At 39.8% G+C, this 25067-nt stretch overlaps 1 protein-coding gene across 1 annotated transcript; it reads right to left on the reverse strand.

Annotated features, from left to right (window-relative positions):
• Nucleotides 1–2849: 2849 nt before the first annotated feature.
• Nucleotides 2850–23663, reverse strand: fech (ferrochelatase). Its single transcript, XM_029444302.1, has 11 exons — nt 23454–23663; nt 22366–22453; nt 21111–21230; nt 18995–19143; nt 18405–18539; nt 16572–16678; nt 15881–15979; nt 13698–13805; nt 11549–11713; nt 8989–9048; nt 2850–6839 (listed from the first exon to the last, which is right to left on the reverse strand). The coding sequence occupies exons 1-11, from the start codon at nt 23491–23493 to the stop codon at nt 6702–6704; spliced, it is 1209 nt and encodes a 402-aa protein (XP_029300162.1). The 5' UTR covers nt 23494–23663; the 3' UTR covers nt 2850–6701.
• Between the last annotated feature and the right edge of the window lie 1404 nt (nt 23664–25067).

Here is a 25067-nt window from a genome sequence, read left to right on the forward strand (position 1 = left end):
CACTGTCTGTGTGAATATGATGAAGGCCAGACTGCCGATTGATTTTGCTTTTTATAAAACAACAGGAGATCTGGACACAATCCAGCAGGTTTGGTGTGGTGAGAAGGTGCTGAAAATAATATTTGGAGATGTGCTCATGTAAATAATTAATTAATTAGATGTATTCATGAAAAGTGTGTTTTAATGTGACTTATTGTTGGGTTTTTTATACATTGTGCAAAAAAGATGAAGAGCGGCAAATGAAGCTGATTTCAAAAATAAAATAAAAAAATCTCTCTCTCTGTGAAGAAATCAATGGTTGTACTCTCAATAGGAGGTCAGAGGGTTGCAGGCGCCTCGGCTTTTCAATTACACACACACACACACGTTCTGAACAGCCCTTCCCCCACTGAGCTGACCATCCAATAAACAGAGAGAACAGATTCAAGATTTCAAAATTAAAGGAGAACAATTTGAATGGAAAGGAGAGAAAAAGAGAGGGAAATAAGAAGTGAGAATGAAGGGAAGTGCAGAGAATACAGGAGTAATAAGAAGTGGAGGAGGAACATGTAGATTAGACAGTAGATGAGGAGGTCCAGAGAGGAGATGAAGGGTGAGGAGAGGAGAAGAGGAGGAGAGGAGTGAAACAGTAGAGGTCTTTCTCACTGTCTTCCTCCAGGTTCTTGTGTTGTCGTGGACAATACAAAATCATCAGTTATGGCACAACTACTGTTACCTTGCACTGCAGCTGGATTCTCGCGATATCAAAAGATCATGTGATCACATGAAAATCAATCTTGTCAGGCTTCAACTAATGTGTTTGTGTCCGAACTACAGCAGCTACAGGCACAGTAGCTACAGTGTAAGTGGGCGGAGTCACAGTCTCTGAGTAAAAACAAAGAAAAAAGCCCAAAAAATGACATTTGATTTAAGATTGTTTTTGCCTCACAACAAATGTATAGGTTTGGAATAAAAGACATGAGACCAGAGAAGGAGAGAGGAAATGTGAGGAAAGGAGGGAGGTAAAAAAGAGATTATATGGAAAGAGGAGGAGAGATGAAAAGAAAGAAAGTCAGAGAAGAAAAGAAGAGGAAAGAAGGAAATGAAATAGGAGTGGAAAGAAGGAGAGCATGGAAGAGGAGACTAGAAAAAAGGGGAGAGGTAAGAGATGATGGAGTATCTTGGGGAAAGAAGAAAAGATGAGGAGAAGATAAAAACAAGGAGACAAGAGTAAAGGGAAGAGACTAAAGGAGAAAAAAGGCAAGGGAGGTAGACAAGGGGAAAGGAGAAAAAGAAGAAGAATAGAAATGAAAGGAGAGATTGCAGCTGGCTCAGATAGAGGGGGGGAGAAAAGAGGAGGGGGAGAGAAGGGGAGGAGGCGCCCAGCCCGGCGCCCTCAGGGGTTATTGGGTCGTGGACAGCCAATCTCTCTCAGCTTAATCAACAGCAGCAGAGGTGATTGCAACACCGCAGGGGACTGCTGGGAAAAAAAGATGGAGGGGGGGGTGTAGCAGAGGTGGAGGGGGAGAGAACCAGATAGGAATGAATGGGAAGGTGTGGAGGGAAGGGGGGATAGAGCAGGAAGATGAGGAAAAGATTGGAAAAGGAGGAAAAACGGGGGTGAGGAAGGGGGAGGACAGAAGATTGGAAAAGATAAGAGGGAGAAAAGAGAGATGAGGGTGATTGGGGGAGGAAAAAGGGGGAGGGATGGAGAGAGAAGAGGATGAGAGGCCAAAGGAAGAGGTGGGCAAATTATGGGATGAAAGGAGGAAAAAAACGGGTGAGGGAATAAAGGAGAAATATATGAAAAAAGATGAGCGTTACGGCAAGAGTTCACTCAAGTGATCTTGAGGAGGACATGAGTAGTGTATGAATGTACAAACTACAAATGTCAACCTCAGTGTTGTGTTGGTGGAGAAAATTGTCAAAGGATCACCAAAGTCAGTAGAATCTGTGGTCTGGGAACCACGAATGTCTGGACAAAATGTTATACCAATCCACCCATCCACAAATGTGGATATATTTCACAGGAGAAACTTCGACCTGCTGCTGGAGCTAAGGTTTGGAGAAATTATGTTCATGATTTATGCTCTTTAGAGGTAAAACAAATGTCTGCGTCAAAACTGGCACAACCACAGCAATGCCCCTCGTGGAAAACAGGAGAATAGCATGTGCACATAGCCCATTGTGCAAATATGAGAAAATGTCCCAATCTTGTTAAAAAATAATCAAAACTACGATGTTGATACGAGGGCTTTAGATTTAAAGTGTGATATAATGCATGCTTTTATGCTGTTATAGCCGTGGGATCAACGATTGTGGTTTCAATGGGGACATTTTTTTCCTATAAGCTAGAGTGGGTAATAATTTGTTATATTTGTTGAAATTCTGAATTATTGAAAAATGCATTTACACAGCCAAAATGATCAAATGAAAAAGCCAAAAATAGATTAAAAGAAACCATCCATCCACCCTGATCCGACCTTAACCACACCTCAACGAAAAACAGACCTGAACTATAGTTCATTGATTTTGGCAGGGAACGTTAAAAATCAGTCAATGAACATATTTCCAATTTTTTGTCGATTTTTCCAATATGACCGTTCAATCTACCAAAAGGATTGTAAAGATCAAAACCTTATTGAAAAGGAAGCTTGCAACATTGCGTCAGCCAGTGTCATTTTTGTGTTGTATTCTGATTGGTTGGTATAAGACAAGGGTCTGATTTAGGTCTTCAAAGCCAGTCATCTGTGAATGTATCTCACTCAGCGATCCATGACCACCATTTATTTCACCCTCAAATCAACTTATCAGAATTGAATTATTTGTGTAAAAGGGGCTTTAAATGAAGAAACCACGCAAACACTTCATCGTACACAAGACGCTTCTTTTTTTATTGTATTCATTTCGAAGGAAGACTCGTTATGTGTCATCACACTGCTAATAACATCTCAGATATAAAAAACAAAATGTTCAAACAGCAGAGACAAGATTATTTGTGTAGTTTGAAACACAATCCAAGAAACAAAATAAATAATTCCAAACAATCAAAAAATAAGCTAGAGCTGCAACAAAGCGGTAGCATCTTTGTTATGCATCATGTACAATGCACACCCACACACAACAAACATTCTTAAACACACAGAGTCGTCAAAACAGACGTCAATTAAAAACGATTGAGACAACATAAAGGAAAAACCCGCCCCTGACAGACACTAGCATGTCATCCTGCACAAATTGGACTTTTTCCAATTGAAAATTGTATTAAAGTGAAGTAGTTTATTTTTTCAGAAGAATTTTACTTTTGTCTTACCTATGTATGCAGTTTGACTGTATCGTATAACAGCAAGATTAGCTTAGCTCAGTGTCTGTGGGATAAACTCTGCAACTGAGCTGCCACATGAGTCCAGTAAGTGAGCTAAGCTATGCTAATGTCACCATTTAACATACCTTCAGTTATGCATTCAGAGACATAAAACAAAGAATTCTGAATAAAGTATTCATCAAAAACAAAATCACCCCTTTCAAACCTGTGGAAGAACATTGAAATTAACGCTGACTATTGAAGGACCATGTGTGTGTAAAGTGTATTGCTGTATGCATTACACAGTGGAAGCAGAAAGATTTACCAACTAAAACTATACAATGCAAGAATTGTTGGCAGTTATCAATGGTGACAACATATTATCCACATTTTCAAAGCGGGACAAAGGGAAATATAAGGTTGGAAATGTTAAGTGCTAGTAGGAGGTTCACTTAAGCTAAAAGATGTAAATCTGAAGTTTAACACGTCTCTTCCAACATGGAGACTTGTCGTTTGTGATCGATGGCAACCACATCCAAAAGCACCAATGTGTACTGCAAAAAAGGCTGAGCCGTATGTGACAAGCTCCTCTTAAAGTGAAACGCTAAAGGCCTCAAATGTCTTCAAGCAGTTCCACTGATAGTTAAAGGAGAATAAGAGACATTCCAAGTCTGGGGGTCCGCCTTTCGGGTTTGGAAAAACAACATCAAGCTCAGACTATCAATAAGTCAGAAGCCATCTTGTATGTTCTGTCCCATCATCTTCACAATGGCTGCAGTTACACAACTTAGTGACCTAACTAGCTAGCGAGTGAGCACTATAGCGCACACATCAGTCGGCTACCTAGCAAGCGTGCTAACAAGCTAGCAAGCGAGTGTTGTTTTTGCGGCTGTCTTCTGGAGGAGAACTGGAGGAACAGGAATATATTTAGACGTTTGCGCAGTATTCCAAAAAAAATGGTTACCCATATTGTTAGCCTTGTGGCATACAAGTACCGTAGCCAAGATTACCTACTTTTTAAAAGAAAATTATTTTACCATTTGTAGCGGTTTGTTCTCAACTTGTGGAGAGAGGTGTCGATGGCCAAGATCACAGCAGGAACATCTAAATTCAGATTTGAGGGTTGATTCTTCCTGTCAGCATTTTGGTTAAGCAACGTAAAAATGTAGTCCAGTTTTTCTAGTTAGCCAGTGTAAAAGGCACATTATCACAACACAACAGGATTAGAATCAGGGACAGCGGTATGGAGTACTACCCATAGAAAGTGTAACGTTTTTTTTCTATTTACACATTATAAGGGTGTCTCATCCTGAAAGGGACAGCAGATGGGATTCAACTTGTGAACGTTAAGATATTTTCTGGAGCTGTAGCAAAATAACTGCACTGAGGTTCGGTAGACAGAAGTCAAACTCAATCTACGTTAAGACAAAACCGTAATCCTACACTCTTATCTGTGCGCCTTCTCTACATGGTATTTGTTAAACACATACTGCATCTTGCTGAAGGACATTTACAGCATCATTGTAGTTTTATGCTCCGATATGCTTTTCCTGAAGTCCATTAAAAAAAAGGGACTTTATCACATCTGCAAGGATATGATAATATATGAATTAAATGTAAATAGATTATTATTATTACCTCAAACTGCAACTGTACGGCCTATACAGAAGGCTTCAGCTAATTGCTAAATATATTATAAAGTCTATTTTGATATTGAAGAACCAAAGTATTAGATGAGTATAGGTAATGAACAGTAGTATTCGCACATAAGTAGTATTTATAAAAGAAATATTTCTGTTCTCCTGACTCCTCCTTCAATTACCTTTTTGTTTTTATATATTTAAATGTAATTTATTAAAGCTTTTTTTTGCACTATGTCGAGCACTTTAAGTTGCCTTGTGGTTGAAATATGCTATATAAATAAACTTGCCTCATCTTTGGGGAAAAAATAATGTAGCATTTATATGCATTTCAAAACCAGTGGCACCTCCTTCCATGTGTTCTTCCCCATCAAGAGCGCTTTAATAGCCTGATGGATATCATCTCTATTAAAATGACTGAGCTGCAATACAGTTGTACATTTCTGAAGTGTAGGAATCTGCACCCTTCTTTATGTTAATCTTATTTTTACTGCAAAAACCCAACACAGTTGTTTTTAACTCGGTCTCTTGAATCAGCATTACTGAGCCAGTCTCTCTCTAAATTAAGAATTGTGTGAGTCGGCTTTTATGTGCTACACATGTAGACGGGTGAACAGCTAACAAGCTTTCCTTTTCAGTTTTTGATTTGTCATCAGCGGAGTCTCAAAGCCTTCAATATTTCAGTAGACAAAAAGCAGAAAACAGAGTATAAAAATAAACATGTTAATACATTTGTATGATAGCAACATATTTATCCTAGCTTGTAAACCACCTAACAATACCCCAAACATTCTTTCATGACACCCTGAGAGGTCCCCAAACAAAAGATCTTAGCAGGACTACAGCATGCACCGGATGAACTCTGGTTTACTGCACGCAACATTCCTTCTAAGCTCTTTGTTCGCTCTGTACAGCACAGACATAGAATAGATACAGGGTAAATGCAATAACTGATAGTTCTTTTTAAACTTAAATCTTGAAGTTAACTCATGAATTTAACAATCAGGCAGTGGACATTTGAGCAGCACCAACCTCCTCCAATCACATTTCAAGGACTGCAGCAGGATGGGTGGGGGTTAATGGCTGGCGGCTCAATGGCGTTCAGTGACAGGTGAGACTACGGGGGAGATCCCTTGTGTGCGGTGTCGCCTTCATGGCCGACCGCTATTCATTTAGCACCAGTATGAAGAGAAACAGGGTCTCTGATGGGGTTGTGCAGGGGCTAAGCGAATGGAATGTTACCAAAGGAGCTGGAATAAAATTAAAATAAATCTGAAAATAACAAAAGAACTAAAGACTAAGGCTTTTTTCTGTAGCTTGTGTGTCATGCGAGCAGTTACTGCAGTGTCACTTTTTTGATCTGCACAGACTTTCGCTAAATGGTATCTGCAAATCCTTATGAGGATGTTTGTTTTAATGTGTGTTAAACGGTATTTACCAAATCCAGATTATTCAAGTAATCTGAGGTGAGTGTTAAGGGCAGATATTACTGCCAGCAGGTTCATTGGAAATATGATCAACATTGTTGATTTATGTTGAAATCATATAGCGTCTTTTGAAAACCATTAAAATAAAAAGCTATTCTATATATTCAATAATTTTTGCCCTAAAGTAAGGTACTTGCTGTGGTTAAACTCCTCCCGTCTGGCATGTGGGTACAATAAAACAAACTTCTAAATGTATTTGCAGAAACCATTTGTCCATTTCTTCATGTTATGTTTTCAATGGTAACTGACAGTCTGGCTGGGGAGACGGCGCGTGTTTAAGTGTGTGTGTTTCTATGACAGTGTCTGGCTGGCGAAGAAGGCTTTGGTTTCTCCACAGGTGGGGTTGGTGCACAGTGGGCAACGGAGGGTCAGCTGACGGGAACAGGGCGTGTTGGACTTCAGGTGGGAGTGGACCAGGTCTGCCAGAGCCTGGACAGGAAGAACATACATTCAGTATTGAGACAGAGATAAAGAGAGGCACTCCCCTCTTCAGCTCTGTGAACACCTCGTCGTGTTGTCAGACAAAGGATTAGTTGATTCCTTCAACTAAAAGCCTGGAGGCTCCAACATTTTCCCCACCCACTTTATATAAAACCACACCCACTTTAGATAATGCCACACCCACTTTAGATACAACCACACCCACTTCAGATAACAGCCACACCCACTTCAGATAACAGCCACACCCACTTCAGATAACAGCCACACCCACTTCAGATAACAGCCACACCCACTTCAGATAACAGCCACACCCACTTCCGAATGAAGAAAGCTTGATTAGCGAGCTAGCTAATTCTATCATGGGTCTTAACGATCTGTCAGTCACTCCCTGCCGCTAGGAGACTAAGGAACTGGAGAGCGAGGCAGAGGGACCACGTGGTGCGTTAGCTAGCTAATCATTGTCTTATAATTTGTGGTCTGATAAACCGTCAATTTATCGCCATTTTCAAGCTATATATTTGTAGCTCATATTACAGAGCACCCTTTCCATGGGAACGCAGCTGTTGACACCGCTTCAAGACTTTCTACGTTGGGAGGTGTCGTTTCATCTAAAGTGGGTTAACAGGTTTTTTGCCTCGACACTCACTAACGACCACACAAATACTGTGGAAAATGTGTTTATTATTGAGCTTTAAAAAAATAAAATAAAAAATAAATAAAAAAAGTGCTGGTAGGCAATTCCTTTTTCCCCCCCATTGAACAGAGCCAGGCTATCCATTTCCCCCTGATTCAGGCCTGATTTCATCTCTATAACATCTTTTAATGAATGGCACGAGGGGACTCAGATTGAAATGGCAATTCCCAAAACGGGTCCGACGTTGTATCTTGACTACCTGCCCAATAAACCTGCAATCTACCTTGAGATAACTCGCAAATGGCCTGCGATATTTGGTGGTGAGCGGTGGAAATGGCAGGATTAACCTCTAACTAAGAGCCATAGTACATGTTTATTCATGGTTGTATGAACTAAATTAAAGCTAAGCTAACCAGTCGCTGACCTTAACTTTATGTTTACCTACAAACATGACATTGGTATCGATCTTCTCAAATAACTCTCGGCAAGAAAATGAATATGCACATTTCTCAAAACGTTGAACTGTTATTGCTGGTTATCATGACTATTATTTGATAACAAAACATGTATTTGATAATCTATAGTATGTGCATATACTTGAGGTTTGACTTTAAACACATGTTATCTTTGCTCTCCACAACGGAGAGGAGAGGCAAATGTATAATCTGAGAGGATTCAATTGAAGAGTAAGAATGTCTAAATGAGGAGTGACATATCGTAAGTAATCTCATTGTACAAGATAGCAATCTTCGCAAGCATTTATAAAAAAAATAAACCCCTGACAGTTCTGATGAATGTATTTTTATATTTTACTCCAGCGACTGCTGCTTGCAGACGGCAGCAGACTGATGCAGCTCACTGAGAAACTAAAACCACACCAAGGAAACCATCCCTTCAGTAACTACCAACTAATCATCCTCTGGATATTGATTCACACACACACACACACACACACACACACACACACACAGAGAGAGAGAGAGAGAGACTTGGCGAGGGGTCTCTGAGCACGGCGAGTTTGACCAGCCAGCCAGCCGGGCGGTTCAGTTCTACTGTAGTCAGCTCTAAAGGTTCCCATTGATCTGCCCCTTTCCTTTAATAAACCACACACACGCGCACACACACAGACACACACAGTAGTGAGAAAGGTTGCAGGGTTGAGGATGGAAGTAAGAAAGGAGTTGAGGGAGAAAAAGGAGGGAAGGAGGAATCCATTTATTTACCATCTCCAGCCTGGAGTTCACTTACTGCACAGAACCTTCTGCTGCCATTTCCTTTTCTATTATTAGAGCCCTGCCTGCCTTCAGTCTTCCGTCCTTTTTTATTTCTTCATTATTTTAATCCTATTTGCCGTCTTCGATCATTTCCCAACTTTTTAAATAAGATGAAAGTATTTTTGTGTTTGTAAAATACAGACATGCTGTTTGACATTTATCTACTTCATATCGGTCTTTATAAAATCAACAGAATTCCTAAAGTCAGCTCAGTGTGTGTGAAACGTACCTTCATAAAGAGAGGGTTCCCATTCAATGACTCTGCTCTCTTGATGTTCTCCACCCCACACTGAAGACAGAAAGGAAGAAAGACAGAACGAGTTGTCACACATGTATAGGTTACCAAACCAAACGCACCACAGTTCATATGAGCCAAATCAAACAGGTGTAAAATTAATATACACACTGACAAATCAGTATGGATTAATGAAACTTTAGTATCATTAAATGAAGTTTAACATTCAATGTAAATTAATGAAGTGGAAAAAAGTATTTTCATCCAATCAGTTCCGAGTTTCCAAATATATTCAACAACAAGTTTAATTTTGGAGTGAAACTCCTCTAGCCTCTACCCGTGTGCGGGCCCGCTGGCGGGCCCAGCAGGAGTTTTATTGCGCCTGTGCATGTGCATTTTCTAAAATAAAAGAATTATATTTTAGGAAAGCTCGTCTATTTAGATATTGAGATGAAAATCACAACAGTGGTACAATCAGCTCCTCAAACTAGCAAGTACAGTCAAAATAAAAATCATAACTTTGAGCCTCATAAATATCCTCTTTTCAGCAATATTTTGAAAAAGACGCTCCTAAGGCATTGCCAGAGGTCCACACGTTCGTTTCCGGTAAAAAGATATCCACTGTGAACATCGTCACATCGATAAAAGTCCATGAACAGGTGTTGCAATCTGTGAAATCAGCTGATCGATTTTTACATTGTGTGATCATAAACGGTCATAACGAATATCTTGTGCTCTGATCACAGTTCAGACACATCCTGGTTTTAGCCCGGGCACTCAGCATTAGATTGACACTTCATTTGAGCCAATCGGAGCTTCGATGTTTGTTTTTTTTACAACCTTCATGAGCCAATGAGTGTCAACTTGATAAGAAAGTGCCCACCCACTTCTTTTGTTACAGACTGACCCTGGACCAGCTCAGCATCCTGGTGGCACGCGCATCGTATAGACAATGAACGCCTCGTTGTTTTTATTTTCAAAATGATATTTATTATTCAGAAGAAAATACAAAAAAAAAAAAAATATTAGAACAAAATGTGTTTATACTTCACTTACTCTGTGAGTACTACTAACAGGAATATGGGTATATAATAGTTATTTATAAATAAATAAAAATATTTATTAATAAATATAATATGTACAGTACATGTACATATTGCACAGTTGGTGTACACCTGGTGTTACTCTTAGACAAACCTGTCTAATAAATTAAGTTTTTATCCTTTTTATCTGAAATTTGGTGGTGAACTTGATAACACTTGGTTCTATGTTTCTATTGTGTATTTCAGCTCGGGACTACCAGCTATACCCATCTTCAGACATCTTTTTCAACAAAGAAATTCTGGCGGAGTGTATTTTCTTCAAATTCAGTATATTCAGACCACTATTACTCAGTGCCAGAAGCACTTGGAGTGATTCTTCACTGTTTTGCAAGAACAATAAGAGAGTTATCTTTTGAATGAGACAAAAATCATGCAGCTGGTGCAAATGGTTGAAGAGCAGCTTTCAATTTACTTTAAGTATGTCGTTTGTAGGTATTCAGGTAAATTCGCCCACACTCTAAGAGGCTAGATATATGGCTCTCAAGGAAATACATAAAAAGATATTTGGCTTTTATGGCTCTTCCAGCCAAAAAGGTTCCCGACCCCTGTACTAGACTGAAAAGTGAGAACATGTTTGGACAGGAAGAACATGTTTGGACAGGGAGGACATGTTTGGACAGGGAGGACATGTTTGGACAGGGAGGACATGTTTGGACAGGGAGGACATGTTTGGACAGAGTCATCTTGAAAAAACGTTTTCTTTTGATTTTTTTTAGATCAAGGTTAGGGAATTAATTATGAAATATGCCAGGGTTCACACAATTCTAGAAGTACAAACAATTTTGTGTGCGTGTGTGTGTCACCAGTCACATTGATTGGTGGTCACCTCACTGGTGCCTTTACACAGACAGACAAAAACATGGGGCACACTGTTGCTGCTGACACAAGCACTTTTGCTAACGTAAAGTCTCAAGTTAAACCATTATTACTTGATTGAGATACAAATTAACAAAAACATTATACACAAGGAAAAAACGAAACCAGGACCGTTCTCAAAATGCTCCCGTTTGCATTCAAGGTCACTCTAACATATTAGTTTTGAATGTCCACTGCTCAACCTTTCTTTCCACAAAATACCTCTTGCTAATAGTTTAGTCTTCCCTCATTTCTAATGAAGTTCAAAACTTCCTGTACATGTGTGTCAATATGTTTCACATGAACCCTTCCAGCTGTTCATTTGTCCGTAATTGCCCCCAGCTATTAGTTGAATGATTTAAGGCATCTTAAATTACTCCTCTTCTTCTAAGATTTACATAATGATTAACTGAAACCTGAAAGGAGAGAGCCAAATCTAAAGGCTGATGGAAAATGATAAAATGATCACAAACCATAACCACGTATATTGTCCGTTACCCAACAAAGCCTTCTATCTGCAACATTAAAGGCAATATTCATTAACAGAACAGCCTGGACCTGCTGGGAAGTGAACATGGAGCTTTTCTCTTCCTTACCTCCTCCCCCAGCACCTGTCCATACTCGATGTCTAACTCGTGTAAAGTCTCTATGTGGTCGGAGGTGAAGGCGATTGGCACCAGCAGGATGTTCTTCTTCCCTCGCTCACACAGACCTTTGATCACGTCGTCCGTCTGGGGGCCGAGCCACTGCATGGGCCCCACCTGAATGACACAACATGAGACATGACAACAGTTTCATTCCATAGAGGAGATGTACGGGGGCCCTTTGTGTGTCCACAAAATTCAACAGTTGGTCCATCTGGTTCAACGCTTTGATGCAGACCAAATGGTTATGGTCCCCAGAGGACGATCCCTTGTAACTTTAATGACCTCATGACCTTCCCTCTCCCGCAAACCTCACTACTGGTAAGGCTCTAAGAATAGCTGAATCATCAGTATCTGTGACTTTGATATTGCATCTGTACTGAACACTAAGGGGCACTGGTAGGAGATAAGACTCTTAGGCTGCGGTTGAATGGTCCAAAAAAGAAAAACGTCCCGTCTTTTCCTAACCACTTATACTTGACCTCCATGGAAAACGTCACGAAGAAAAGATGAGAATTCATAAAGACAACTGTGGTGGTACGAAAATCCCAATGCACTTACACTACACTATGTATTTATGCGATGGCGGATGTTATCGATGTGGGTCTGCCGGGGTGAAACTACAATGTTCCGAACATGGACTACTAAAAGGGTTTCTTCGATACTTTGCCCCGTGCGTTCTCACAGTGTTAATTCACGCATGCTATATAAACAAAGACAACCCAGTGAAACATAAGACTTCATTACTAAGGTTGGTAGTGAATACAAAAAGGCCACCAGGCACAAGTGAAAGGAAATAGACATTGAGATTGTTGATCACTCTCACCCTCCTGTCCACTCATACGTATCCACATCAATCCCAATTAGTAGGATTGTATGAAAATACATGATCTGCTTCCCTCGTCTGTAATGTTGATCGTTTGTTTTTGTGAATGGCCAACTGGTGTGTCTCTTTAAATATTGCTGCCGCAAAGACTTGTGGGACACCATCATGTCATTTCCTTTGGATGGATAAAGGTAGGTCCAGTGTCCTCTATGCTAAAGGAGATAAGAAAGGAAGCATTGAAGCACCTTTCCTTAGCATTTAGAGAATTCCACCAGCTCTTATCATGGCTGCCACTGAGATGCTTTCAGGTTATTCCACTCAGTTAGAAACATTTCCTGGGCAAAGACTATTCAACCGGAACACAATACTTGTTAAATCGTGCTTGTGTACGTTGTCCTTCTGTCTGTTTCCAGGTAGTCTTACGAGTCTCCCCTAATTGAACATGACTTACAAAAGAATTTCACTGGAAATGTCTCATTTTGAAGAAGCTAAATATGCCTTAAAAACAAATTGAAAGATGCCTTGATAATATAACAATTGTTCATGTGTCCTGTGTTTTATCCTACATATTGTGTATGTATTGAAAACACATGGTGGTTTATTTTATGATAAACAGGAAGCCAGCAACAAGTCCCAGTCCCAGAGTTTTGAGCCACAGTGACCTGAGGACTGAGCTTTCCTGCTCTCATGTAGCTGCAGTATTAGATAGACAAGTGGCTCCATCTTGTGGCGTTTAAAGAAAAGAAACATTCTGTTATAGCAGCGCTGAACTGTAAATCCACCGTGTACAGCTAAATGTTTATGCATACTTTAGAGCAGTCTGCTCACCTGCACTGATGTACTGCATGAGTTTGTGAATATCAGGATAAATATGAACACTTGGCAGCAAAAGCACAAAAGTAAAATAATTTTAACCCTGGAACTGTACTTTAGAAGATCAGATGTCAGGTGAAGTCGGAGACTCTGCTCAGAACTAGGTCTTGCTCTATAACAGTGTAGTTTAGGATACTTACTGGTTCTACTGGTGCTTAGAGAACTTAGAGGCACGGTTACCATGGCTGCCTGTGTCACGACTATACAGCTTCAGCACTGAACCCACAATAACGACCGTGCCGACTATGTGAAAGCCCCTTCTCCATTAATGCATGTCAGTAGGTTGTGTGTGTGTTTCAGACCTGTGTTTTATGAACAACAAGACATGGCAGTTCACATTGTGTGTGTGTGTGTGTGTGTGTGTGTGTGTGTGTGTGTGTGTGTGTGTGTGTGTACACTCACCCTGGACTGCCACACTAGTCTGTAAGGGTTACAGTGTCCCAGTCTTTCCATGACCCTCTGAACTGTGGCTCCCACTTCCTGAGGATATGGGTCGCCTCTGTTTACTACCTGCACACAGGAGTAGCGTTGTAAGTAAAACTACTAGTAGTAGTAGTAGTAGTAGTAGTAGTAGTAGTAGTAGTATCTGTATCAGTACTTTGCCAAGTACAAGTAACAGAAGGTATACATGTAGCAGCAGCAGGAGTGAAATGGAAATGACGGTTTTAAATCCTCTTTTAATGGTCACACATGTAGACTCTGCATTTACCCCATCCTGATATGAGGAGCAGTGGGTAGAAGAAGTGCTACTATTATTAGTACAACGGTAGTGGAAGTATTAGCAGTATCACTACTACTGTAATCATCAGAAGTAGTTATAGGTAGTCTAGAACATCTAATTGTGACTCTTTTTGATTGATATGCAGTTTCTATATGATTCACAATATTGGAGGGAATGATCCTTTTTGCTTCTTTATTCTCATTTTCATTGAAAAACATATTTAAATAATCATGGAGGGATTTTTGCGAGGATTCGTGCAAAGAAAGTCTGTCGAGTATGATTTGTAGGCCGGGACTGCAATACTGAATTCAGAATGTTATTTTGACACATCTTTTGCTTTTAACCAATATTGCGCCTACTTTGATTTGGATATTGCGATTTTGATTAAATTCAGATTAATTGTTTAGCTCCAGTAGTATCACCAGTAACATTACTAGCTAACTGGATGGGTATCAAAAATGGACCTTCATGGTACCAACTGACATGCTTTGTTCTTGAGTAGTGTCAGAGAAAATGACTCAATACCAAGGTATCAGAACTTAAGGCTACATTACCAACTGTTTTACCTTAAAATAACTGGATGCTCCACTGACTTGTCATAGGGAGAGTGGGGTCTCCATCAGTCCCACTTTGCCCCCCAATGCCTGATCTTGCATTAAGTTGATTTTAGTGAAACTCAAACAGGTTTTATGGTTTCCTCTGACGTCCTCCGGCGGCTCTGCCGCGACTAACCGCTAACTGCTGTTAGTTAGCTGTTAGCTCAGTTAACCGTGCTGACAGGACTGAGAGCTCGGAGCATCGGGGGAGTGCAGATGTTTACACCACTAGCACATGAACTTTGGGTCGCTGGGAGGAAGGTTTTCAGGTCCGGTGCGGGGGAAATGCTGGTGGGGAGTGGGGCCGGCGTTGTGCCAGAACAGGAACTGGTAGAGCGAGAAACCGCACATGGGTGGTAATATCAGCTGGATTGCAAACGTCTTGTGTCGTTGCACTTGCTTGATGTTTGGCTGTGTTAGCAAAGTTGTCGACTTACAAACTCACACGTAGCGCTCCAGCTGTCCATATTCATGACAGCGGTGTATCAGTGAATTGCACTCTGAAACTTTAGTGACGCTATATCAAAAGAATACAGATTACTACATAATGTTGCTTTAAAGTTATAATCTCAAAGATCTTTGCTTTTGTTCACCTAAGGTGGCAAGCGGTAATTGCAGGTGTGTTTTTGGATCTTACTTCCAAGAGATCCAAAAAGTTTTGTCTTTCACGGGAATGTCGCCACAGACACCCAATGAATTAATCAATTAATCAGTGCGCCATAGGCTCCATCACCATTGTGTCATTTGGTGACTTAACAGATATTTGTTGAAACTGAAATCTTCGAGATCACGTGAAGTAAGGATGCCTCTAAACCAGGTTCTGAATGATAGAAACCTGAGATCTAAGGGTTGGTTCTTTGCTGGGGAAATAGAAAACATGGCTCTGGTGTAAATTAGGGCTGAACAATAAGTGAATCTCTTCACATTATAGTCAAATCTATTTACTCCATCTAGACATATTTGTTTTGTGCAGTAATCAAAAGGAACCAACATGAAGACAAAAATATCTTTATTGATAAAGATATGGACTGATAAGCAATATGGATAAATGTGTCAATATCAGCTGTTCTACCAGATACTTCAAGAAGTATCATTTGAATTGAAGTGAATAGGAGACGGAGGAAACATTTGCAGATGCTGGCGCTCATGTAACTGCACCTAGTTGTATTAGTAGAAGGTAGGACAATCAGCATCCATCTCAGCAGGCAGTAGTATTACTAACAGTAGTAGTATCAGTAGTATGAGCACTAGTGCTTCCTGGTACTTACAGCCATAGGAAGAGAGTGTGCCGAGAACAGAATTACAACGTCGTCTCTTTTGTCTTCTGGAAACTTCCGCAGCTCATTACTGACGTGATCTGCAAAACACTACAAGCACAACAAAACATTAAAACATTTAGATTTTAAGTGCAAATGTTTTACTTGATGTGTTTTTACTTCCTTTTCATACTTACACCAAGGATATTTCAGAAAGCATTCATTTATAAACTATTATGTATTTATTTGTCATAAGTGAACAATAAGTGATATATAAGATATAAATCTCCATGTATGTACATCTATATCTGGCCATTATATTAATGAGTTTTTGTCAATACCATTATTATTTATTTCTAATTTTATGTTACTTTTTTCTTTCTCTGTTCTTAGGTCTCACTTGTAAATGATTTCAATGTGACTTCTGATTAAATATACACACGTGTTTTGTGATCTTTTATTTTTCTGTTTTATTGAAATGCAAAAACTATCATTTTCTGCAACTGATAAAAAAAAGTTTCTGACTGCTTCTCACCATGGCAGCCACATCCTGACACCTACAGATACAGTCAGGTTAAGCTCCTTGTTGCTATGATAGGTACGGCCACCTTCAGCTCAGTAGTTGCTATGATGACTTCTTGACCTAGTTAATTAATTTTCCAGGAGGAGTGTGTGTGTGAGTGTGAGTGTGTGTGTGTCTGACCTCCACCAGCAGAGGGTGTGTGGGCCAACGGTCGATGACACTCCAGCGCATTTTTGGTCCGTCGCCTCGGTTGCTGTAGTAACGGTAGATGGCGTTCAGACTGCTGCCTGTTTGCACGACAAACAAACACATTCATATTATAAACATGTTCCAGTACACAACAAGCCCGGTCCACTGAGCGGCTCCACTTGAAGGTTTGACAATAAGTGCCTTGCTTAAAGGCACAACTGTTAAAGAGGGGAGGGTCAGTGCTTCTTTACGAAGAGCAGAGAAGCAGATAAACATCATCCATCTTTTGGATCAAAGGTTATGTTGAAACATTACATTTCACATGTGTACTTGCATGAAATGTGATAATTGATGTCTGGAGTTCTTTTTAGTAAAGCACTGATGAAGGGTTGGGCTTTTTGATTAAAAGTTTTTGGCTCCTTAGCATTGTGTCGGAAGTGCAGTGTGGGGTATCCACAACCTTATTCTCCTCCGTCAATACAGCAGAGTGCAACTCTGTTGCATGTGAGGTTATAATGATTGGCTAAGTATTTCTCGACTATTTTAGTACAAATATATGGCTGAATCCAAATGTCCAAATATCAGAAGCCCAACTGTGTGCCTCTTGTGCATTACAGTGTTCTATTCGAGTGACAGCGCTTTCAAACCGTGCAGAGCTTCGCTTTCACAAAACTTTTCCAGAATCCTCAGAAACACATTTCTTAGCTTGCAAGTCGTTTTCCAATCCAGGTAAGCAATGTCTGTTATCTTTGTATGGATTAGGAAACAAAGTTGCAACTTGGGAAATCTATGTCGTCCAGATGACTTTTTCTTTTATTATAGCGAAATATGTTTGTCCACGACCTGTTTCTTCATGACTAAGACGACGAGGCCAAAACCTCTCACTAATGAGCAGTCAGGAGCCCTCGGAGTAGCAAAGCTGCATTCTTAAATCATTCAACCTGTTTTTTTCATCAAATAAGAAATATTATGTGAAATAGGTTCGACTAAGATGACGAAATTAAAGGTTTTGACTAGATTAACTGGATAATGTTGTTCAATATATCTGAGGACTAAAATAAACAACATTTGACACAGGACTAAGATTAAATTAAACTACAACTACAAGCTTGTGGTCGCATGCCTCCGCTAACCACAAGGTGGAGTTTACATCTTTCTGAAGAAACTGCCTCAAAGTGTTCTTGAGAAATCACATTAACGAGAATGGACCGGAGGGACAACCCCAAAACATAATGCCTCCGCAAACAAAGTTAAGAGAGAACACATTTTGACTTTTAATGACTAAAATGTAATGACTTTATTGCTAGAAACTGAACTAAAACTATGAAGGATACAAATTACTAAAACTAATTTTGTCTAAATGTAAATACTGCTACCCAGCATGACTGCACGAATAGACCTGCAGGTCATGAGTCTCAGTGACTTTAATGCTATTTACCAACAGCAGTCTGAGAACACCCCAAATTTGATTTTGTACTGATGTGTGTGTGCGTGTGTGTCAAGCAGCAACCTCCGGGGTTGAGCAGTGAAGCCCATGTGGAAGTGCCAAAAACTGAAGTTCATCGGATGGCCACTTGAGGCTGGCTCCAAAAGTGTGTGTGTGTGTGTGTGTATGCATGTCTTTATCTGAGGGCCACAGGGTGGACTGCAGTCTGGGTGTGGCGACACTAACGGCCACAAAAGTCTATTGTGTCACATGTGATCTTTGGAAAAGTGTCAATTCACGCTGCACAGCCTACGTGCACTGAATGAGCATTGTTGCTACTGTAAAGCAGCTGTATTGAGGATATTTCACATTGCATCTGTGCTGTGTGTGACCATCACCTGTGGTGGAGCAGCTGTACTGAGGATACTGTGTGAAGGCCACAGCTCTCTCCACTCCGTCTTTCTCCATCGCCTCGATGGATTCCTCCGTCAGCGGCTGAACGTACCGGAAACCGATGTAGAACTTGTGAGGAGCTGAAGAGGGAGACAGTCAGTCATGTGAAATACACTCAATACTGTTCGAGTAAAACTAGCTGTGAAAAAACACAGATCTGGCATTTGCATATTAATGGAAATATCGGATTAATGAATACAGTTATTAGTTTGTCATTATAGATACTTAGTTATTATAGATATATATTAACTGGTTCTCCTATTCTGAATTAGGTTAGCATACCACGAGATGTGGTCAGCTGTGAGACCGTTAGTTTCTGTTATTATCAGTGAGGTGTGTGCAGGCGTGTGACGAGACACTCCTTCACTGTGTCACTATCTACTATCTACACTTCACACACACTTCCCTGCTAAAGAGTGAGTTCATCAGCAAGAAACACTACAGCTCTGTTTTGTTGTCAAATTTTAAACACACACACACACACACACACACACACACACGGCAGTGGTGTAGATGCTCTCTGGGACTGTCTCACCTGTCTCAGGACTCATCTCGTCCAGCAGCTTCACCATGCCCTCACCCTGCAAGGAGGTCCAGTGTTTGATGGGCGAGCCTCCTCCGATCTTACTGTACTGCTCCTGGATCTTTGCCGTGCGGCGCTTGGCGATGAACGGGCCGAGCTTACTGTAGAGCAAAGGACAGAGTGAAAAGTTACGACTAACATTCATAGACAATAGTGCAGAACAATATTAACTCATAGATCTTATTACAGTAGATTAATATACACATAAATCACCAAAGCCAAAGACATGCTGCTTCAACTCAGCCCCCAAATCTCTGCCCCAACACTGTAGATTTTCTACAGCAATGCTTAACAAAGTACAGCTCAGGCTAACCAAAAAATAACATTTTGACCTGATGGCGTTAGATCACCACGTTATTGCAATAACATTAATGTCTGCACCACATTCCATGGCTATAATATATATTATTTATAATATATTTGATTTATTTCAGAACTGCTAAACCAAAACAACATCTTTGTGTTGCTAGTTTCAACCAGAGAGGGGGATTATACACATTTGGATTGTCCCTGCAACAACATAAAATCATATCTGCTGATCAAATTATATCTTTTTTGGTTCAGCCGAGGACAGGGTATCATGTGACCAAGACTGATCAGGTTACCAAATTAATCTGAGGGCTCACACCGACTCCCAAGTTGAAAAAAGAAAAAAAAAAAAACATATTCATAGAACAAAATGTTTCTTTTCCGTCCACTATTTTATCGTTTGCTTCTGAAACCCTGGATATTTTCAAGTAAGATGAACAACCACTTTTTAGGTGAACTGCTCCTAACTCGCATCTGTGTCACAAGAAAATATTACTTCATTTTAAGGAGTCACGAGCCACAAAGGTTGTGAACTGCTTCATAAAAAGATCAGTGTTGTTGAAGATACGTGTAAAAATGTAGAGCCAGTTATTATGAAACAGAGACGGAGCAGAGAACCCTGACCCAACAACCTTCTCATCTGTTCTCTTTAGTGTGTGTGTGTGTGTGTCAACCTAACAAACATGTTTTATGAATCAGCATTAGCTCATAGTGAGTGTGAGTGTTTTATAGAGGCTATCAGCTGTGCTTCCAAGACTGCATTTGCAATGTTATTTTTAGCTGTAAAAATAAGTAGTGCAAGTCCTGGGCCAGGGTTGTAGCGCAAACAAACGCAGACTAAATTAATGTTACACTTGTTTATTAACTAACTGATTTTGCCATGAAACCATGTAGATGGTGATGTTCCTTGTTGGTCCAGAGAAAGATGTACACTGCTGCAAACAGGTTTTCAAAAAACTATAATCAATTATTTGACTGTCTCTACTCACATACACCCATTTGTTCTTAAGGAATGTCTTCTTACAACACAAATATGCAGTGTTCACAAAGTTTCTGGCATTCACTAATGTTTCTTATTTGGGATTTTTTTTCTTAGGCAAGAACATAATCTACACACACACACACACACACACACACACACACACTTGAGTGCTGACATGTTTGTGCAAAATATTTGGTTATTTGTTTTTTTTCCCCCTAATTCTACAGTTTTATAATATAGAATTAAAATTACAATAATATTTTTGCTTAAAATAATTAAACACTACACTAACACTTCAACACTGAACAAGTAATATCCACATGTGCTTTTTTAAATCTACTACTGACGCTACTTATGTGATGTGACGGCTGGTTTGTTTGTCTTAATTCACTCATTTAAAAAAATTATAAAAAAAAAAAAAACTTACTGTGAGCAAGCAGCCATGCAGACTCATGCAGACTCATGCAGACTCATGCAGACTCATGCAGACTCATGCAGACTCATGCAGACTCATGCAGACTCATGCAGACTCATGCCGTTGGCGGGGCGTTTATATGCTAATTAGGATTGACTGGCACGCACTTTTAATTTGCAATGAAAATGGGATTAATTATCTACACAGGTATGAACAATTCTGCGGTTTAAAAACACGTCAATATTTCTGCCGTAGACTTTTCTTAGGACCTTTCTCACAAACAAATCTGAGAAAAAAACTTGACAGGTTAATGAAGGCCTGTATTCTAACATAAACTGCGTTTGTGTGTCCACTGTTCATACTTCTGTACAGGGAGTTTCATCAGGTCTGTGTCCGTGAAGAGACGCCTCAGGAAGTCATGAACGTCTTCCAGTTTCTCAGGTCCTCCCATGTTCAGCATCAAGATGCCCGTCTTGGGTTTCCTGCAGGCACAAGAGATTGATAATCTATAATTCATATCTAATCAAGCCTTGATGATCTTATTGATTCTCTCTACATGTAATCTCACAATATATCAATTTTCATATCTGCTAAATTCTTGGTCTTTGTGCACAGATTATTGTACATTATTGATTGCTAAAGCCATTATGGTAACACAAAACTCAATTTGTAAAATGGGGATATTTCTACAAGTATATCACATATTAATAATAAATACCAGTGTCTGTATTGTCTGTGTTGTCATTTCAACCCGTTTCAATGACGTCATGTGAATGTCAACGACTAATGTTAGCTAAAGCGACTAATGTTCGCTTGTTGCGTCAGGCTGTGATGCTAACGTCAACTCGAGCACCTAAAGTTAGCTTGTCCTGTCAGCTGATGTACCGAATCACCGCGCACAAGGAAGCGTGCATCTCCTCGTGCACCAGAGGATCATGCTAGTGACGGCACAGAGTATAATGACATTAATGACGTCCTCTTCGGCTGGCTCAGGCCTCTCGTTCATGAGTACATGCACACTTCCTTCTGCACGGAGATACGGTAAAAACAAAAATAGTTCCTCGATCAAACTGATCACAACACGTTGGATTACCCGCAAGAAAACTTTAAGTTCTTACAGATATGTACAAAAAGCTACTGCCGATAATAAATTCATTCAGTTATGCTCTCCACATTCATTCTGCTTAGGTGGTGCCCAAAATGGCTTGGGTGCTTCACCTCAGCCGCAGAATGGTCTGTCTGACACTCAATTTAGATGAATAGCACTACAGCTAAGAGGGAAAATATGGATTTTTGATTTCGGGGTGAACTGTCCATTTAAAGAGTAACCTAACACTAAATTAATTTGTGTGAGTTAGTATCCACAGGGCCCTTTTGATTTGCTGTTTAGGTACCAAGTGAAGCCGACAACACAAGACAGTCTGTCAGCCACAGATGCTCAACAATGGCCCGATGAAAGCGCAACACATCACAGATGGCTGACAGCAGACGGTTGACTTGTGTGTGTCGGGGTTCTCTGAAGCTGCATTAACTGCGAAAGTAATGCTACAGTTTATTTATGTACAACGACATCCACTTAGTATAAAAGTGCCAGAACGGTGTGTGCGTGTGCGTCACCTGTTCTCTTGTGTTTCTGGAGTCTGGGCAAAAGCAGCAGCAGCAACGGAGCGTCTCCTCACACTCAGACCGATGCTGCTTCTGCCAACTATAGCAGAAGAAGAAAACAGGTTATCATTATTCATGATGATAGTGGCAGCACCCTGCGCCATTTATCAAATGGAAATATTCTATGCCTCAAAGTGAATCACTTTATTCGAAGGAAGGCGTGATATATTTGCTTTCCAATTAATAAATATTAAAAATATATATATATATTAAAATTAAGTTATGTTAGTTGTCTGGCCAGTAAACACAAGTATTAAAAAAATAAAGATGCTACAAAGTAAAGTAAAATAATGGTCCATCACAGAAGTCAGCCTTACTTTCATAACCTCCGCTGCAGTACCCCGCGGTGCCGCCAGGAGGCACACTGCTATTATGCAAGTTCACAACGCTGGAATTGTGTAACTCAGTGTAAATGTTTAGTTCTTGTTTAAATGTTTAGGCTACGTGCACTATTTCCTGATGCTCTGGCTCTGACTAAATGCAGCACGGGATAAGTCCATTGTGTAACATTAACACTAAACTGTAACCTCCAGTAATGTTGGGCTGCATCAAAACAACGGGCGTTAGCGACTGGCTATCAACGGAAGCTCCGCAATTTGTCCGTAAAATAAAAGCACATCACCGGTCACCTTTCAGCAAATACTAATAACATATAGCAAACGTGGACAAATAACACAATGCCGGACCCGTTAAAATGACAACACATGGATGCTGATGTTGTAGAAGTCAATAATACAAAGAATTGCGCTTTAATGTTACAGCGATAAATACATTGTCAAAGTCCTGACAGGAAGTTGTATTTACACATCCTTGCTAGCTTAACACCATTTTACGAAATGATGCCAATGTCAGCGTGTTGTTGAGTTTACACTACGTTAAATCAAACAACGCCGCTTCATCACCCGAAACTGCATTTAAACTGCATGAAAGAAACACCACAGTACAGTTTATTCTGTGACATAACATTTTGAACTACATCATAACTGAAGGTATCCGTGCACAGCTTTGACCAGGCTAATTTAGCTCACAGTCGCACTCACATTGTATAAAGCGACCAGCGCTGCCCAGGACTGCCATCATATAAATTCCTGTTTTCACTGCCAATAAAAGTCCTTGTCCCCGCTGTAATGAAGGCCGGACACGTGTGCTCTCAGCGGCTGAGTCCACGAGTATTTCCCCACACTGAGTAACTCGCTGGCCAGACCAATGTGTCAACCAGATTCCTTCAGCTATCGCCGGCTGGCTGTACTGTCTCCTTAAATGTCAAGTTTGTGAATGATAACTTTAATACTTCCGGTTTGCAATTTCAAAGTAAAAAAAACATTTCGGGTGATGCAGCATTTCATAGAATATTTTTTGATTTATCGTTATCCCAGGGATTCATTACTAGTTTTTTTTAAATATATATTTCATGCATCTATTCATTTCTAGTAATATTTTTCTATTGATTTCCTGTGTATTAGTTTTCATTGTTATTTAATTTTGTAAGTAGGATTCTTGTTCTAATTAGTAGTAAGTAGTATTAGTGTAATGAACATGTTTTTTCATCTGATTCAATTGAGGAAAACAAGAAAAAAAAATATTTCGGTAAACTTTGAGTAATTTCAGAAGTAAAAATTAAAGGGAACAATAAAGAAAAGAAATCTGTAATGCAAATTTACAGGGAAATATATAAAGGCGATATCATTTTGATTGTGAATCTATGAGGATCCGAGTAAAAAACTATGTAGAAATGTGCGCTCAAAAACATTCAATAAGCAAAAATAACAATTAGATGATGGGATAGATGACATATACCCTTATTTATTTTGTTCATGGGTTTAGCCAATAAACAGCTGATAATAATCAACAAGATTATGATATAAGAATTATAAATAAAACATTTACCTCAAAATCCGAAGAGAAGCTCTAATTGACTTGAGAGTTTGTCTGTTTAGTTAAATATATTTGGGTTTGAGGGATTGGAGGTTGGTGTTTTGAAGTATGGTATAGTTTGTGGACTTTGCGTAGGAACCTCACAACTGTAGTTGTTCAGAAGTAAAGAGCATTTGGATCTGCTGGACATTACTGTATTTCTCTAGGATCAGTTCTCTAGGACATGTTTTCTTCCATGAAATCGAGCTCTCAAGTAAATGAAAGCTTCTCTTGGTCTTGTTGGGAAAACAGAACAGATTTCTTGCCCATAATAACTTTTCTCAGAATTCTGACATAATAATCTTGTTAATTTAGAAAAACTGAGCATTTTTTCCAATGAAAACTATTCTGAGAAATCTGGGATAGTTATGTCATTCATTTAGAAAACAGAGACGAATTTATTTTCCCCCATGAAAACTTAAAACAGGGCAAGTATTTTTTTCTCAAGTGAACGCATTATGCTCCATAGTTTTGAAGGCTCCTCTATGTATTTTTTATACATAATTTATGTTAAATATGAATGATGCTTTTATTTAGGATACCATTTTGCCACATTTCCGGTTGGAAGCTATTTTACTCTGGTTGTGTTGATGCAGAGTCGTCACATGATCTACGCTTGTCTCTATATTATAAAATAACCCCGCCCCCGGTAACACCCCCTTCAGAGACTAGTGTGTGTGTGCGTGCGTGTGTGTGTGTGTGTGTGTGTGTGTGTGTGTGTGTGTGTGTGTGTGTTCAGA

The sequence above is a fragment of the Cottoperca gobio genome, chromosome 12 (assembly GCF_900634415.1).
Source record: "Cottoperca gobio chromosome 12, fCotGob3.1, whole genome shotgun sequence".
In the NCBI taxonomy this organism is placed as follows: Eukaryota; Metazoa; Chordata; class Actinopteri; order Perciformes; family Bovichtidae; genus Cottoperca; species Cottoperca gobio.

Coding starts and splice junctions, on each gene's coding strand:
- fech (XM_029444302.1), bottom strand. CDS start 23,493: ATGATGGCAGTCCTGGGCAGCGCTGGTCGCTTTATACAAT. Junction 22,454..23,453: donor CGCTGGTCGCTTTATACAAT/GTGAGTGCGACT, acceptor CTTCTGCTATAG/TTGGCAGAAGCAGCATCGGT. Junction 18,540..18,994: donor CGAGATGAGTCCTGAGACAG/GTGAGACAGTCC, acceptor CTCCCTCTTCAG/CTCCTCACAAGTTCTACATC.